The sequence below is a fragment of the Labrus bergylta genome, chromosome 9 (assembly GCF_963930695.1).
Source record: "Labrus bergylta chromosome 9, fLabBer1.1, whole genome shotgun sequence".
In the NCBI taxonomy this organism is placed as follows: Eukaryota; Metazoa; Chordata; class Actinopteri; order Labriformes; family Labridae; genus Labrus; species Labrus bergylta.
Genome location: NC_089203.1, coordinates 22,948,362 through 22,966,639, shown reverse-complemented (window position 1 = coordinate 22,966,639; position 18,278 = coordinate 22,948,362). Strand labels below are relative to the sequence as shown.

At 40.8% G+C, this 18,278-nt stretch overlaps 1 protein-coding gene across 1 annotated transcript in view; it reads left to right on the top strand.

Annotated features, from left to right (window-relative positions):
• The first annotated feature begins 2,448 nt into the window (after positions 1-2,448).
• Positions 2,449-18,278, top strand: part of glra1 (glycine receptor, alpha 1) — a 124,575-nt gene continuing 108,745 nt past the window's right edge. Inside the window, exon 1 of the mRNA XM_020649725.2 lies at positions 2,449-3,854. Coding sequence (XP_020505381.1) covers positions 3,784-3,854 — 71 coding nt within the window. The 5' untranslated portion in view covers positions 2,449-3,783. The remainder of the gene's footprint in view (positions 3,855-18,278) is intronic.

Sequence of the window (18,278 nt, the reverse complement as noted above, 5' to 3'; positions counted from 1 at the left end):
GTTTTGGTTAAAGACGTACAGCTTGACCAACTAGCTCAGTTGGTAATTACTGAGTGTAGTTCGGATGTGTCTTTCAGGGCTTTAGTGCTCATTCTACCCTTCAACCTTGTCTTAAAAAAACATGTCTACTCATAAGGCTCCAAAGTGATTGTGCTAGCTCTTCCCACACTTCACATCCCCTGCTAGCTTTGAGCTTTTAGTCTGGGCACTTACTCCCATCCAACGAATGTTAACAGCAACAATCTTGTCCACCAGGAAATACCTGCAATCATAGAGCGGTATACGGCAGTGCAGCTGAAGCAAAGCAGAAAATATTGGTAATAGGTGAGGGCCTGCTTCCAGAAACAATAATATCAAGTTCATAAAGTTGGACCTAAACCCAATAACATCATAAAGTCCTCAGGTTGCACCTGCACAAATGTGGAGAATGATGTATAACTTCTTAAGCATCTTTTTTTCTTAACTTTGAGCACAAAATTAAGTTATATAATGAAACATGTGGCATGTGACTTAACATGGAGTCAGGCTTTATTCATTCAAAATGAATTAGGTCAAGCAGCTGTGGGTTCTAATCTGACCTGGGCCATTTGCTGCATGTTGTCTACTGCTCTCTCCTCCCAGATTGGGTTTTCAGTCATCCTTTAAAAAAATATTGCTTGTTTGTTTCCTTATTTTTACCAAGAGTTAAATCAGTTTTGACCATGGGTGTCATACGTTTCACACATTGTAGAGTCCCTTGATGCCAATTTTTAATCTATAAAATTGGCATCTTTGTACAAACTGACTTGACTGACTTGAGGGATTTCCATTATTTGAATGAAGATATCATATATTCAGCAGCTTGTGTGTGTGTGTGTATGTGTATGTTGTTGTGTGTGTGTGTGTGTGCTCTCTAGTCCTCCTATCCCTCTGCTCTGTGATTCTTTCAGTGCCTGCAGGCTAAGAATTGGAGTCACGTTCAAGTGGACAAAACCATCCCGAGGAGTAAGAGGGCTATGTGTGTGTGTTTCTGTTTGCGCAGAAATAGTAAAGGCTAAGTAATATCACAGAAGTTATTGTCAGGATATCAGTGTCTCAGTGATACCATACAACTTTGATATTGTAAAGTATCGCTCAGTTAATCCGAGCACTCCAGTAAGCAGTATAAGTACAGTGTAAATTCCTGGGCTAAAATTATCGGATTAGTTTGTGTAATCCTCTTTAGAATTACAAACCATCAATATGCAAATGATGGAGCATTCCCAGAGATAATGCTGCAAAGACTTGACCGCAATGTGACAAACTGGATAATTAAAATCACCTTCAGAATAGAAACAAACATAACGTGTCCAAACTAAAGCCATTTTGCTGTGAGTGCAAATTTCAATATTTTTGCCTCCTTACTTCAGAAGGAGTATCTTTACAATCTGAGTATTTATCCTCTTAGGATACGGAATGTCTGTTGAAACTCTAGTGATAGTTTCCATTGACAAAATCACCAGATAAGTACTTGTCCACTGATGACCAAGGATGGATACGATTACTCAAGGACTCATTTGTTGAGAGACATGTTCCCGATATGTCCACAGAGCGATAAAGACAAAGTCATGGCATTGTTGCCAGAGTTTGTAACACAGAGGTCTTGTAGTTGTTTTTACCTGGATGGGTGTGTTTTTTCCAGGATCTAGCAGTATACAATTCATCAAGCTTTGTGACCATCTCAGTTTAAGTGTCTCCAATGATGTATTCCTTTACTCAGTATGCCCTTGTTTGTTGTGCTGTGTGAAGGTCAAGGAGCCTGCATTGTTATTTAAATTTATCTCAAACTATAATCTTTTTCTAAACCTAACCTAGTAGTGCCAATACGTAACCACTCTTTTGCTGAATGTTTTGCATAGATTCATTGCAGAAAAATACCCTTTTTTTTGTAACCCTGTATTTTTAAAGGTGTTGTACAAGTCAGGTTAATTTCTTTTTTTGTTAAATTTGGAGCAATGTATCACTGTACTGAGCCTCTGCTTCAGCTTTAACTTATTTATTTTTTATTATGTATTAACATAATTTTGAGGCTGTATTTTAGTTCATTTTTCATCATTTATTTAGTCTTGATTTTGTTTTAAAATCTTCTTATTGTATTTCATTTCTGTTGTGTAAATGACTGTTTAAAAAAAAGGGCATACAAATAATAAACCTTTATTTTACTTATAAACAACTACAGATCCACAGACACGCTCTCTCTTATGTGTTGATTAGGTCGATTTGAACTCATCATAAGTTCTTATTTCTGGGATTGCTCCTCAGGGGGATCTGTGCATGAGGGGCAGAGCTCATATCCAGCTAGTGACAACTCTGTCAGCCAATCATTGACACGTTCGAGGCTATCCTGGCCAATGAGATCATCTTGTGGGCGTGTCCGTCCGCTGTGAGGTGCGTTTTTTGGAGTTTGCTAAATGACTGCAGCAAGAAAATACAGTGTCGGAGCGCGCTGAGGCTGGCTGATCCGTCTATACTGTACCTCCTTGTGTGTGTGCGTGAGTGTGTGTGAGTGCGCCGGGGCAAGGGCCAGTGTCGCTGCCGCTCTCCTGTCATGGAAGAGAGTCCACATCAATCCGATACGCAGCTCTCTACGCTATTATAACGCTGTCAACCGGGGGATAAATACATTTTTCATCTTTTTTTGACGGACGCGGTGCCCGGATGGGAGCGGATGCGGAGCGCAGCAGCAGCAGCAGCGGTCGCCGGTGCGTCTCCAACTTGACCACCAGCAGACAATGGGAGTAGCTGAGCCGTGCTGCCTCAGCGCCAAGTACTACTACTACTACTACTACTCGCCCCTGGGAGACAACTACGAGAGGAAGAAGAAGGAACAGCAGCAGCAGGAGGAGGTAAAGAAGAAGGACAGGGAGAAGAAGAAAGGGAGTCAGACTAGTTGTACCAGCAGATCTCCCTCTCTGAGCAGCAGCAGCAGCAGCAGCAGCAGCAGCAGCAGCGCCGGGACTCCCGCAACAGCCGATACGCACGGATCCAGAGCGACGATCCGTCTGCCTGTGGGATGCATGTGAGAGAAAACCTGCAAATCTGAGAGACGAACTCCTCTTTGTGGGACTATTCTGTTTTCGTGGAATTTGTGGATTTTACGCACATGCACAGTTTATAAGACCTCGGGAGACATTAAGACGCAGCTTCAGGCAAGCCAAACAGCTCTTTTTGAAGGATTATGTCTTATTTCCCCTTTACGCGCCGTGGATCTCACAGACTGGACTTAAGAGGGTGTAATTGTGTGTCAATTAACAGCAGCCTGTGAGCGGCTAACCTTCTCTCGAGAACCCCCCCCCCCCCCCACCTTCCTCCTCCCCTCTCTGTTCCCCCCCCCACCCCCCGGAACCAAAAACCTGGACGAGCTTCCTCCTGCAGCTCCGCCGGTACCTCTGCACGCCTCTGTCCGTGGTCCTGAAAATAATTCGGGTTGGATTTTGTGGATTTTCCCCGCTGGAGGGAGTGACACAAACATGATTTCACGGCCGGTGAGGTCATGAGCATCCCGCGGCTCAGCACCGGCGACTCCGGGATCTGAGGGAACCGAGAAAAAAAAAAAAGAAAGAAGCGGAACATTGCCGGCTCACCTTGGAGGTCATAAACCATAACCATAACCCCCCCTTCCCTCTCCTCCTCTTCCTCCTCCTCTTCCACCACTAAAGGATCTTTTTTTCTCTCTCTGGAGGGGAATTTGTCATCCTCTCAAGAGTGTGACCCCCCCTCCCTTCCCTTCAGCAACACCTTCACCCCCCCTCCTCCAAAAACAAAATGAGACTGGCAAAAATGTGCCGACTAAACGCGCTGGGGATCTATTTGTGGGAAACGATAGTGTTTATCAGGTAAGCAAAGGCATGGAGTGGACTTGAGTGAAAATACTGATGTGTGTGTAATTTGAGCAAATTGCAAATTTGCATTTTTATTGCTTTAGTGCCGTTTGGGACGCGCGTGGAAATAAGAGGTCCCTTCAGAAGTGTGCACGGGGGTAAAATGAATCCAGGTGTAGCTTGTGAAAGTTGCCTTTGGGTTCAGTGCGTTGTTGCTCATGTGCACGTGAAGCAGGCACGTACAAGTGTTTTAAATTAAGTCGCACTGAATACACGCAAACAGCGACCACTAGTGGGCGGTCTGAGTGCTTCTCCAGAGTGTCAACAGGCATGTGGAGAGAAAAGAAGACTCTGAGGGCTCTGTGTGTTGTGACATTTAGATGATTCTCTTATGTTTGACTCCTGGAGCACTTATCGGCAAACAACTGCACACACACACACACACACACACACACACACACACACACACACACACACACACACACACACACACACACACACACACACACACACACACACACTGATGTTTAAGCTTGTGTTTGTCATGTCAGTCTGTGTGTAGGAAGGAGTAAGCTTTTCTGACCGCTCGAGGTCTATTTCATCTAAAAAGACATAAAATGTGAACTATTTCAGTCTTTCCGCAGCTCCAGACTAACAGCTTCCTCTCATTAGTCTCACCGGTTCAATAAGACAATCATTTGTTGTGATGATCTGGTTGTAATTTCTTCTTTCATTACCAGCGATCCATTAATTGATTAACAGCAAGTCATTCTGCTGCTGCTGCACTTCTTGTACATCCAGTCTAACCTGCAAAACACACAGAGAAAGAAAACAACAGATCAATTAAACGATCATTCTTTAAATTGTTTAAATGTTTTCCTTTCCTGGATGCATCAAACTGTATAAGGAATAACAGCAGCTACAGATGGCCATTTTTCTATGTGTTTTCCTTTTTTTTTCTCCCCCCCCTCCTTGTGTACACCCATGTTGAGTTTGAGGTCAACTCCGGTCCCTCTCTCTGCTGGAAGCAACATTTACTCATCCCTGCTGCCTCCAAAGTTGCCTATTCATCAAGGCCCTCTCGCATGCAGAGCCCCCCCAGCATCCAAATCCTCCTGTCATCCTTGCAGCAGTAGAGACAGACTATTTTGTAACACTGCTTCAGTCGTTAGATCGTCGCTCGAATTGGATGTTTCCCAAAATATATGTATTCACTTTGGTAAACAATGATGAAAATGTTTGTTGTAATCTTTTGTTGTTTGGAGTGGAATTGTGTCGATTGGATTTGGTGGTTTCTACCATTGTGTTTATCGTACAGTACAATTACTGTGAACATGAAGGTCAGCTGAGTCTCATGGTTGTTGGTTGTGCTGCTCGTTAATGTTATCATTAGTGTTCAATAGAGTGTAAGAAAATACAGATACACAAGAGCATTACAATGCCTTGTTTTGGGATGATGTATTGATTGTTGAATAATAGATATAGATTTTAGATGTATAGTTTACGTGCAAATAGTTTCTTTTAAGGATGGAGGCTAATTTAATTCCATTAATATTTGCATGTTCAACACAGGAATACTGAATTATAACCTCTAAATTTTCATTTGTATCATATAGGAAGATTATATGACCAACAGCAGTTTTGCTCAGGTTGAACTTGGGCCGATGTGTAATTTTTGATGGTAAATAGTTTAGCTGTCAACCTCTAAATATTTCACTTTCTACTCTGAGGCTTGATTAATAGGTTTGAATGATTTTTAAGTAAGTAACGTACAATTATTGTCTTGTATTTGCAGTACTTCCGATCTCTTTGAGAATGGACTTACAAGATATTTACTTAAGTGACCAAACAGGGAATCTTAGGTCGAGAAAACAATCCACAGAAGACTCAACAATGAAAGTACATGTTAGTTACAGCCCCAAATAAATACAGTAAACTTACAGTATGCAAACACATCACTCACAAAGTTGATCTAAACTGCCAAATAGGATGAGAGAATGATTTCTTTAAGGTTTATTGAAGACTTCTCCATGCCCTTGGAAGACTGTGTGGTGGATAAATGAGATGGGCAGCCGAGGGGAATTTAGGATTCTAGAGGTATTTGGCTTTAGGCCACTTTGAGATGCCTAATGCATCATCAACAAGGTGAATGCACTTAATACAGAGTGAGAAAGTATCAGGTGTCAGTGCCCTCCACAGGCTGTAAATTGCTCTCCTGGGATCGTGAGTAACAGCTGCAGGTTTGAGGTTTATTGAGCTCCAAAAGTTCAGGCAACAAGTCAACTAAATGTTTTCATGAAGAGCCTGGTTGCTACACGATGAGTCACTTTCTCAACTTCTATTTGTTCATGATGATTTTCAGTATTAGGACTCTAATTCAGTTAAAGTTTCAAAATGGCAGTGTAGATGAGCTCAAAGGAGGACAGGTCCTGAATCCTGAACATCAGTTAAATTTACTCGTCCATTATAAACCATGTAACTTTTGCAAATAGCCCTTTGGAAGTATCATTAGAATACATATTGTATTTTAAGTTAATTAAGTTTTTGCATTTGTGCCATCTGTTGATATGAGATGTGTGTTATAGTGAAAGTTATTTCCAGGAGTATTTATAAACTCTAGAAGGGTTTAGCGTACCTTGATAGAAATAAAGGGAGTGCTGGGAGCTCAGTAAAATGGTCAGTACTTCAAGCTGTTAGTGTGACCGGGAAAATGTCATGTGCAACAAAAGCTGTCTTAATCAGATACTTTTATCAATGCAAACTGACAGTAAATAGTCATTTTACCTCGGACAAGGGGGTTGTTGTGTTTATGTGGTTTTGTGTGTGTCAGCAGTATCATGAAAAAACCCAAGAAGTACTATTTGCTTTTTAAACTTAGCGTAGAGTTGTAGTGTGGACACCAGCCAGCACCTCAAAGTGTGGCCCAAATTGGGTTCATTTGGTAAAGTGGGCTTCTATTGGGCTTGGCCTCAGAGTAAGTTTTTTAATTGGGCTGGTATTTGGGCCTGTCTTTAGCAAGCAGATAAATATGTATGTGCTCGAGATGGGCATACCAATTAGATAGCAGAAGTCGATTCTTGACGGGTCAAAAGTGGGAAAAATCAATACCCATCAGTGCCCTGTGTGGAACATATGAAGGGCCATTCTAAAACGTATACTGACTAAAACGTGGAAACCTATAGACACAAGAGGTTGGGCCTCCAGTATGCCAATCAGCCCATGTGCAACAAATTTGAGCTACACCTGGAATCCTGGGTTAGAAACCATCCAATCTTAGATCTGATCGGAGCAACGAGCAGATCAAATACAGAAAAACAAATGTTTTCCCAATAAAAGTAGTAACAAAGAATCAAAACACATTTGAATATTATAGGACTGGACCATTGGCCTCGGAGGTGTGCCTTTGAAGTCTGCAAATGGGATATATAGGCAGCCATTGTTCCAAGATGCAGCGATACATAAACTCCATATTTTTGAAAATCGACATCATTTTTTTCTTTGGCTTGTGTTCCACACTGGGAACAAAGTATGAGCTGGCAATGAGTCTATTTACTTTTACCCACTGTTCCTGCTAATTTACACAGAATGCATATTGTATGCAAATATCTCACAATATAATTTGCTAATGCGTTCGGCTGTTGTTTTGCATTTCCAACCTGCAGGCGCTCTGCACATTTCGCTTTATTGCATCATGTGTGGATATTATTTCCCTACACGCCCTCCGAGGTATTTCATTATGTGAGCTATCAAAGGCGTTTTTCTACCTGCTGCAGAGACCACCTTATTTCCATTGAGTAAGGCAGCAGTTTACATTTGGGATGGGCGCCTTGGCTGGTGGTGTTTGGAGGAAGGGAGGGTGGCCACGGGAGTTTTGCATTCAGCACACACTGTTTAGTTAATGAACCAGAGTCTGGATATTGCCGTCTCAGCTCCTCGGGCCCAGACTCTGCAGTTCCCTGCTTAATTGATATCTCTTTCCCCTCCGTCCCGACCCAGACCCCCCACACCTCATTCCACATTCAGCCTTATTACTAAACATTGATTAGCCTGTCAATGGCCGGGGCCAGTCCTGATGAATACACATTTAATGCTCGCACATATCTCTCCCCTCTCCCTCTGTCCCTGCTCCGAGAATGTGTCAAAGAAGCAGTAGAGAAGAGCTGAGACTTTAGATTGAGATTGGCCCCTGAGGACATTCATCTCAACAGAACCTTTAATCTTGTATTCAGGTTTAAATCTGTGAATTCTGTCAAGGCAGGTAAAAGAAAGAGGCAAGGAAGAGAGATAATTTCCCTTGTTGCCATCTGCCTCAACTTCTATTTACTGAAGTTTTTCAATTAAGTAGTTCAACTTTTCCAGCAAAGTGACGATCCATATTCAGAGCACTTTCAATAGTTTTAAGAACGCCAGTGGAAAAGGTGGAACTAATTATTGAACTATTTTGCATTCTGGATGACCTAAGAAATAATAATATGCTGCCGTCATAATACTAGACTACTCTGTGTACAAATCAAAATGCTGGCCTTGAAATGCATCCAGGTTCTTCTGGCTGTGTGAAAATTACTGCCAAGGCATTCTTTTTTTCTGTACTTACGTCAAATAAAAATCTAAGAATCTGATCAAGCATTAGGAAACAGGAAATGCGCTATGTTTGTCACAATGGACGAGATAAGATAACATAAACCAAAATGTATCCCACAACAGAGACATTTACAGTGTTACAGCAGCAAAGAGCAAGGAAAGTCAAAAAAGAGCACGCAGTAAAGAGCCAAAACAAGAGCTGCAGTTGTTAAAAATGTAGTCCGTATACATTCAAAATCATGCACCCAGTGCACATAAAGGATTACAAACAGTGGCCTTTATTTTATCTTTCATAGTCTTGTACAAGGAAGTCTTTTTGGACACAACACTTTAATAGTGCAGCATCTACAGGACAAACCGTTTTTGATAATTTGAGCTTCTCTTGCAACCCGTTCTCACTCCTAAGTATTTAAATACAGCAGCTTGGCCAGAGACAAAATGTTTCAAAATTAATACCAAACTAGAGTCCTTTGTGGACGGTTCCCTCTAGCTTTTTTATTTGTTGTGCTGCTCAAGTCTGATAAAACAGTATTAAAGTTTGGGCAGGTGTAAGGAGACAGTGGATTGGAAAAAAAGAACAGAAGACTTTTATCCATAAGAAAGGGCTTTGATGAAACCAGGAGTGAATGTAGCCCTTTTTTGTACGTTGACTTCCTTTTATACTACACTTATTTAAACCCAGACCAGGATCTGAACCATTTCATTTAAGTCCTTTACATCACCAAGTTAGCTTGACGCCTAGACTTTACCAAACTGAATGTTAATCCATGTTTTTAATCAAGTGGAAATCTTTGATGTTGAAAAATGAAGCCAATGAAGGAGTTCATAAAAATGCAGTTCCTCAAGTGTCCATTTGAGGCTGGCTGCAAAAGCCGCAGAAGCCCCATTAACATTTGTATTAAGGGCTTCAGCTTCAGCTCCACCTCTTTGCCTGTTTCCAGGTAGACCAGATATTAGTTTGTGACAAGAACCACCATTGTTGGGCCTCAACACTGATGGGCATTTTCACTAAGTCTGTGTCCATGTTGTATACAGTCTATGGTTAGAATACCTGAACATCTAAATCTCTTACTGTATGATGCAAATGTTACTAAGCAAGCCGTGTTCTGAACATCGAAGTGTACGTTTCTTATTTCTTGCTTCTAGCTTTATTTAAGTCCAAACAGGTGTTGCATTTTTTTTCTGACAACCGGATCATGAAGCCCAACAAGAGAAAAAGCGACCCTCAGGGGGTTAAATATATTGTCATGTAGAGTAAGACCAAAGACCAAGCTGCCATATTGGACAAGATGTAACCAAGAATGTGTTGCCTGTTGACACTAATGAACTCATATCATCTGGCATGATTACTTACTTACACTGTATCAGAACAATAACAGTATTTATAAAGAGCATATCTGAGCCTGAGTCGAGCTGAGGAAGAGACTTAAAGTGCACACAGTGGACGGACATGTCGTTCTCCTCGGGCCACATCAGCCTCTTATATCGACCGCTAAGGCAGCAATGATTAATCAAACCAGCCAGTGTTGCGTTTCAAGAATGCCAATGCACAAACCATGACCATCAGGGAAAACCAATCAGTCAGTCAGAATGATTGACAGGCCTTTGAACAGTGATTGACATATCTGCTGTATTGCTTTTTCTTCCAGGCAGGAGGAGGTTGATGTTTGAAAAGCAGCATTTTTTGAGGTTAGATCAGTAAGCTTTTGGGGAACTCTCCTCTCTGAAACATGGTGTTAGTGTGTGTGTGTTTTTTTTTCCTAGATAGTTCGAGATGTGTGTGTTCATGAATGCGTTGATTTGAGCATTTTCGAGTGTGTTTATGTTGGGAGTGTTTTGTGCTAAATGTGTTTTACACGTTCAGCAAAAGAGGTTAATGCTAAAAGTGGAGCATATGTACAGTTAGCTACAGATTCCTCTCGAGGGAAATTTGTATTCACTGATTTAGACATAATTATGGACTTAATTTATTATCTCACACTGCTGCAGTGGCGGAGGCAGAGAGGCTTTTCTGTTTGTGTTTGTTTAAAAAACAAACAAAAAAAAATCCGGCAGCAGGAGTGATTTCAGGAGGGCTCATGTGGGTTTTTACAACTTTGTTTGTCGCAGTGTAATAAATAAAGCACCTCAAGGTTTCTAAGCTTCTCCACTGGGAAAAAAAAATAAAAATAAAAACAATCTCTCCCTCTTCATCAGACGTTTTGATCATTTAACATCCTCTTCTCTGTGATAACGCAGATCGATCACCTCGCTCATTTCTGGGCGCTTGCACGGATCGTTACTATGCACAGGAGCATGCAAACTGTTCATCTTAACATAGGCCAAAAGTGCAAGAGAGTGACCTTTTCCTCTATGGATTTCTTATTCAATAAAACTCTTGATTCTCTCAAGCAGAAACAACAGGCAGTCCATACAAACACGTAATCTAAACGATTCAACCTCCTAGCTGAAATATGGCCGCTGCTTCCACAGATCTTTATATGCAACACCATCAAGAAGCCGTTCAAGTGGGAAATGTATGCACGATCTATAGGGACAGTGTAATCTATAATTTCTATTAGCGGGGAGAATATTCAGCCGAGCCTGCAGCCGCGTACCTGTCGGCTGCTGAAGGGTAACCTTGAGCTGGCCTTGAAAACACAGCTGCATGTGGGGATCTGGACAAGCACACACACACACACACACACACACACACACACACACACACACACACACACACACACACACACACACACACACACACACACACACACACACATACCGGCATCACATTACCAGCTAAAGCCGACTGGTACCGACTCTACCAGTTCATTGAATGAATTGATGTTGAAATTTGGCCATTCAGAGAAGGTCATTCGTCTGCTTCCTTAAATGATGTGAAGTTGAAAAAGAGCCGTGGATGTCAGCTGAGTCACAATATTGAATAAAAGTCCTCCTTGTGAACTGGCGGCATTAAAATTTGGACAAAAGTGACTTTTTCCCAGAGAACAGAGTGACTTCGAAAAGCCTGAGTTTGCGGGCGCTGTGTTCATTAAGTAAAAGGTTAGCCTCTTTGTAGACAGTCAGACAAAACAGAGTTGAGACACAATGACTTAATGGAATGTCATGTTACCCTGAGTGATATTTAACTTCGCTGAACCGTTTCTGGTCGTGGCATTCATTAGCTTTATAAGTGTTGTGAGTCAGTGTCGGCTGTCAGCTGAATTTACAGTCAAAACTCAAGCTTGACATTTTTTTTTCTTTTTTTCGGTTTGACTGAGAACTTGTCGAACAGAAAAGAGTCTCTGTTGTGGTTGTTCTGGCAAAGAGGAAGGTCAAACTTGAAGTGCGAAATGAGAGGAAAAAACATTTTCCTCTTTCGCTTTGTTCACTGGGGTATATAAAGAACTGTTGCTCCTTTAATGTCATATCTGGAGTTATTGTAAAGGCCGAGCCTGCGCCCTTGAGACGTGGACTCGAGTCTGCCTGAGATGGAAAATTGAACACCTAAGATATGACCTAGACTTCGTTGAAGAGACATCCTTTGTCTTTTTGCAATCAAACAGTTATTCATATTAAACCGTAAGAGCATGTGTAAAGACAAACGGACATTAAGTCAGACAAAGTCAAACCTTTGTACGCTGCAGAAACATCTTAGAGAAGAAAAAAGTATTAGATTTGCAAAAAGCATTGCTTTAAGTCGTATTATTTTTTGTAAAGTTCCTGTAAGGGACTTTTGCTTTGTGTCTACTGTTGTGCTCCCTGTGGACGAAGCATTACCTCTTACTGTTTAGTTTATTTTGTCTCCTACATGTTAATAGTGTTTTTTGATGGACCTCTGCTGTGGAAAATATATATATACATATATATACATATATATATATATATATATATAAGTCTGTCCGGGAAGCCTGCCGATAATCACCTCATCTGACACCTACCCTGCATCAGTGGTTTAAGGCATTTGAAATAACTGTAAAGAAATAGCCAATCCTTTCATAAAGAGGCATGACTAATAATTTCACTTTGCTTCACAACCAGCTACAAACTCCTCACAGGGGCTTTAAATTAGTTATATCAGCAAATGATGTTGCATGCAGCGATGAAGAAAAAGAAGCTACACAGTGCCAGACCCCCCCCCCCCCCCCGGCAATGTGGGGGTCTTAAACCATTTCTGAGAAAAGTCAGCGTCAAAAAATTTGTAAAGACATGTTCCAGTGACATTTCAAGTGGAAGGGAATAAAAGAATTAACAGAAAGAATTTAAAAAAAAAACATCCGTATCAGAATCATCAACCTGCTAACTTGTTATTTTAATCATCGGCCCTAACTTTCACCATCAGTGTATCTTCAATTTCAAGTCTAGTTAAGTATCTTTAAACCTATAAAAATAAATCCTTTGATGAAATAAAATCAGACTAATGTAAGGGTTAAGAAGGCACTGTAAGGTTCTTGATTCAAACATGCTGGCTTGATGCCTGTGTTGATGTAACTGGAGGCAGATGTGACAAAGTGAGGGAACGCTGGTCAAAACAAACAAAGCAGGTTTGTGACTTTCACATTGAGCATCATAAAAGGATGGAAAATAAAAGGATCTGATCTGCTCTCAATTCAACCCTGAGTTGTCGTTTTTTTTCATCCCCTGAGGGTGGCATCTGTCTTTTTTTTTTTCTTGCTGTGTTGAACACAAGAGTCGGGTGGGGGGGAGGGGGGGGTCAGTGTTGAAGGATCAGGGTCGGCTGCACAGCAAAGGCTTCGGCGCTTGCTGGGATTTATTGTGTTGCTCAAGGACACTACGGAAAGATGGAGAGCTCAGCACCCTCCCCTGCCAGCTGCCCCTCTCAGAAATCATCTGCTGTCAGTTAGCATATAGCCCTGCTCCAGCCAAATTAAAGCCACTGTGTTATTTATGAAGCTGCCCTCGGGCTCTTTCATTTGTTCTGCAGGTACCCGGATCATATTTATCACTCACATCTCCCATCATAACAAATCATAACATATATATATTTTTTCTGTGATCAATTTCCCAGCTCCTCTAATGAAAAACAATCGACTGCTGCTGTGGAGTTTGCTACCATCTCTATGATAATTAACTTCTGGGCAGGTCCATTTCCAAAACTTGATCTATGATAATACATTATTGATCAGCAGACAGAGACAGATTTGCACCATAAATATCGGAGTGTATTATTAAAGCACTCTCAGTGCTGAAACTCGGTTACAGTGGAGGAAAGTTCCATGAAATGTTTTTGTTTTAGCTGCAGTACATGTAGGTTTGTGTCATTAAAGTGCAGTGAGAGAGCAGCTGAAGACAAATGTTTACTTTCTGCTACAGAAGCTGTTTAGAAAGAGAGTGAGAGAGGACAGTTTTTATTGTTTTCTACTTCCAGTTACACAGTTTTCTTATAGAATTACAACCCAGCCTAATGAGACATCCCCTGCTTGTTCAGCATCCCACCATCCTGTAACATTTATATTTAAAATGCACTGATTTAAAGTGTAGTTTCTGTTCTTTACACGGGAAGCACGGATATGAAAAATGATAACGATTGAGTGGTTTATCCTGACACTTTTCAAACCTTATATTTTCTTTTTAACAGATATGAGAACTGTATCACTTATTTCTGCACGTAAAAACAGTATCTTAACTTCTGAAGGTTTGTTCAATATGTAAAGGGAAGAGAAAAGTACGTGTTGGATATTAACTTACAACTCAGTGCAAATCAATATGTGCTTTTCTTTTGGTCCAAACATAGTTTAAAAGTTCAATCCCATTTTTAATGACTGTGGATTTAAAAATAGCACATCTTAACATGAGATACCTGCTTGAATGAATAGCCTTAACACTTTCTAATCAGTGATTAGTTGTGTTAAATGAGTGGAAGTAAAAGTTCTGCAGGAACTCACAGTGTTACCTGCATTGGTAAATTGTAATTTGTTATTTGGGAATTCCTGCACGTGATATTAATGTCTAATATGTTTATTAACAAATGTGTTTCATTCTAAAGTAATTAATTAAACTACTAAAGTCATTCACAAAATCAAAGAATTGGCCCAGAATCAGAGAAAAGAAAATTATCATATTTAAAAAAAAATCTGGATATCACTTAGATTAAAATATGGACACCTGAATATAAAACATGCTGAGGAATCATTTCTGTACTAGCTGAAGTCCTGTGAGATGGAAACATCATGTTTCTCAGTTAGTGACTTTATGTTTCTTTTGCCCTAAAATGTTTTTTTAATTTTAGAAGCTTTACTATCAAATAAGTGATGTTGTATCCAGAGAGTCTCTTAGCACAAAAATGTTATACAGCTGGTCCAAATGGGAATGGTTTGTGCTTTTATTCAGACTGGACTACATCATATACTGTTTGCAGAACAGCTCATGTGAGTGTATAAAGTATTCTCAGCCTCAGAGATTCAGCTGAATGACAAAAAGGTTTCCAACAGTTCACTAGAGGACACAGTTTGACCTTTAGAGATGACAGCGGGACTTAGTGACTGTAGTGCACAGGTTCAGTCCCGGCAACAAGGACTCATACTGAGTCCATCAGCAGCCCGGTGTTCTGTCAAAGTGACACGCGTCCTCGCCTTGTCACTGAGAGTCAAACTTGGCTAAATGCTCAAAGTGGTCAACAATGAGGAAGCAGGCTGGATTATTACACGTCAAGGTTCCAAGCAGCTTCAAGCTCTTTGTGTCTCAAGTAGTTTGTGTTAACACGCGTGAGAATGTGTGCTGCTAACGGATGATATCAGCTGACATGACAAAGGCAGCAGATGCATTGCTCAACATTTATTTTTTCATTGTGCAAAGTTGTGAAACAATAAAAGTGCTAGACAATACAATGCATTCAAAGGATAGTGTTGGACAAGAAATAGGGCAGTTAGGGAAAAGGCATAGCTGGAATTGAACAAACAAGTTACCAAAGGAAAAAAGTAAGAAAGAAAGACACAGAAAGGGAAAAGGAAATGGAAAAAAAAGTATTTTCGATCAGCTAGAAAAAGCGTGATGTGAGATGGGGTTGAAAGTGTTTGCTTTCTATCCAACAGTTAGACAAAAAAAAAGAAAATGAATGTCTTTGCTGTAACACAGCAGGAGTCAGGAGGCAATTAGCTTAGCTTAGCATTAGTCCTGGAAGCAGGGATAAACAGAGAGCCTTCGATACTTTTGTATCCAACATGTTTTAAAGAGCCCATATTCTGCCCTTTTTGGGGTTCATATATTTAATCTACGTACCTACTAAAGTATGTTCACAACAGCTAAAGTTTGAAAAAAGTGTCTGTTTTCATGAACTGCCGCTCCATGCACCGGCTCACTTCTGACTCTCTCTCTAAGGCTCTGAAGTGCCCACGTTCAGAGTCCCCACGTGTGCCAAGTCTGATCTGAATTGGTCGGCCTGTCGGCTCTGCCGTAATTGGTCAGTCGCTCAGCACGGTTCTCAGAAATGTCCCGCACCTTTTACCATATTGGGAATGCAGCCACTTTGGCCCCGTGAGGGGAGCATAAACATTAGCACCTTAGCACTACTGTGCTACCGCAGGCTACGGCATATCGTGGGCGTGCTACAGAAGTTAATGGGCGTGCAACATGAGCTGCTGGGCATAGATCAGTGATATCACACTGACAAGACGTCATACTGGCGATTTTTATCGAGGGGGGCTAGAACTGAATGTTACTTGCAGCTAATGCTGCAGCTAACAGGAGGACGTAGGAGAAGCTGCGTTTCGGCAGACTTTGAATTTTTGCACATAGATGTGCCTAAACATGCACAGGACACTTGGAAAACACACTAAAGAACATATAAAACCAGAACAAGCATAATATGACCCCTTTAAAATGATACAATATTTGTTATTTTAATCATTGATTGTAGTGAGAAGCATTAAATAAACCACATCTACATTATAATTACTACATTATAAAATAAATGAACGCATTACATATTGCAAGCAGTCAACTGCAAACTCTCTAAATAGCACAAATATGTTGGCAATGTTTCATGACCAAAACATTGCAAACATATTTGTTCAGACAGTATACACATGATATGATGGTTCCAATTTTTGGTAACTGAAAAAAATAAATTACCTCATACTGTTCGGCCGAGGACTTCTTTTTTTTTTGTTGCCATGGTAGCCAAACAGGTATCGATATAGTCCGAATTTTAACAAGTATCATGTTCAAAATTCTGGTATGACAAGTTTTGTGCTCAAATTTGGTATAATCCTAACTCAATGTTTTTTAACCACACAGCCTGGTAGTATTTTTATAGTGAACTGTAGACAGCAGTCAGAGGAAGAAATAATTTATTGTGGCCAGACAGCTCATTTTGGCTACGGCTCTCATGAAACATTAGTCCAGCCATATGGTATATTTCAATTAAATTTCTCATTAAATACACACACATTGATGCATTTTAAAATCCCCCCCCCCTACAGGACACTGTGGCTTCACTTGAGCCAACATGGAAGGTGTCCAATGCCCAACAACAGACTCTGCAGCAAGTTGAAATGTCGGCACTAAACACTCAGTAAGAGCAGAAGACATGGTTCAACACAAACCTCTGCAGCAACTGGAGCACAACTGAGTGTTGACCTGATACACTGCGCTGCACATAGTTCTGTAATATCTCTCCTGAATGGAATGCTTTTAACTTTTTTTTTTTTTTTTTGCTCTGTGGATGTGAAAATAAGACTTTATTTTGTTGTGGGTTCTGATGGTATTAAAGCAGCATTGTCTGTGACGGCGCTCAGCCATCTGAGTATCAGAGCTTCAGTTGTTGTGATGAGTGGGTGTTTGCTGCAGGAGCCAGGCAAGCCTATCTGTTAGTGCCAGAGAAGCGAGCAGTCCTTTCCTTTCCTGAGTGTTACTAAATGCCAGGATGAGATCAATTAGGGATTCAGGTCTTCAGAGGCTTGAGGAACATAATGAGGAACACTTAGGGCTAATGATTGGAGCCTTGCATTAGCCCACACCTCGCTCTCGCGCTTGCTTTTCCCCTCTCCTTGCTGCGTGCATATTAGACACACCGGCAAGGAACGACTCAGCTGTTTTGCTTCTTCTTTGCTGCCTCAGCATTGGACACGGGCTCTCCAAAGTAGCAGCAGCCAGCATTGATCTGAAATAATTAAAGCAAATCCGAACTTTGATCATGGAAACCCAGAGAGCAGGACGCTCAGGGGAGGGGGAGATTATCAACAAAAGCAGATGGAGGGGCCTTGGATGGGTTTGTGCTTTGTTGGTTACGTTAGCTGATTGTAAAACACTTCAATCCATAGTGGCTCATCCAGTCTATTAAAGTGTGTGTTTACATATTGAATAGCAACGGAAGCACTGTGAAGAAGAGCTGAAAGAGTGTTTAAGGAAGAAACAGACTGACCCAGTCGTCCAAATTGAAATCTAACCTGTGTTGCAAATACATATTTTGTAGTCTTCTACATTAAGCACTCAATTTAGAATAGAATAATACTAAACGTGCTTACTTTAAGAAGGGCTCATGGAAAACGTGATTACATGTTATGTTTAAATGAACTAATCTAAGCTTAAAGCTCATATGAGGAGTAATGAAACATACTGAAATAAATATTGACGCCTCTATATGAGCAAAAACAGGGGAGCGACAAAAGCAACATAATCAGAAAGTTCTTTGAAGTTGCTTTAGCTAAACTCTCTGTAATTATCTGATTCAAGGGTCACTCAAATAGATTTACAAAACAAGGGAAGATGAGTAAATAATAGGGACATTTTCTGGTCTACGTCAGTTTTTTGAGCCTTTGAAAACCAAAGAACCAATATCTCGCTGCCTTCACTTATGTTACGGCTTGCAAACTTATATTTGATTTAAAAATGTCTTATTGTCATGTTTTGACAGCAGAA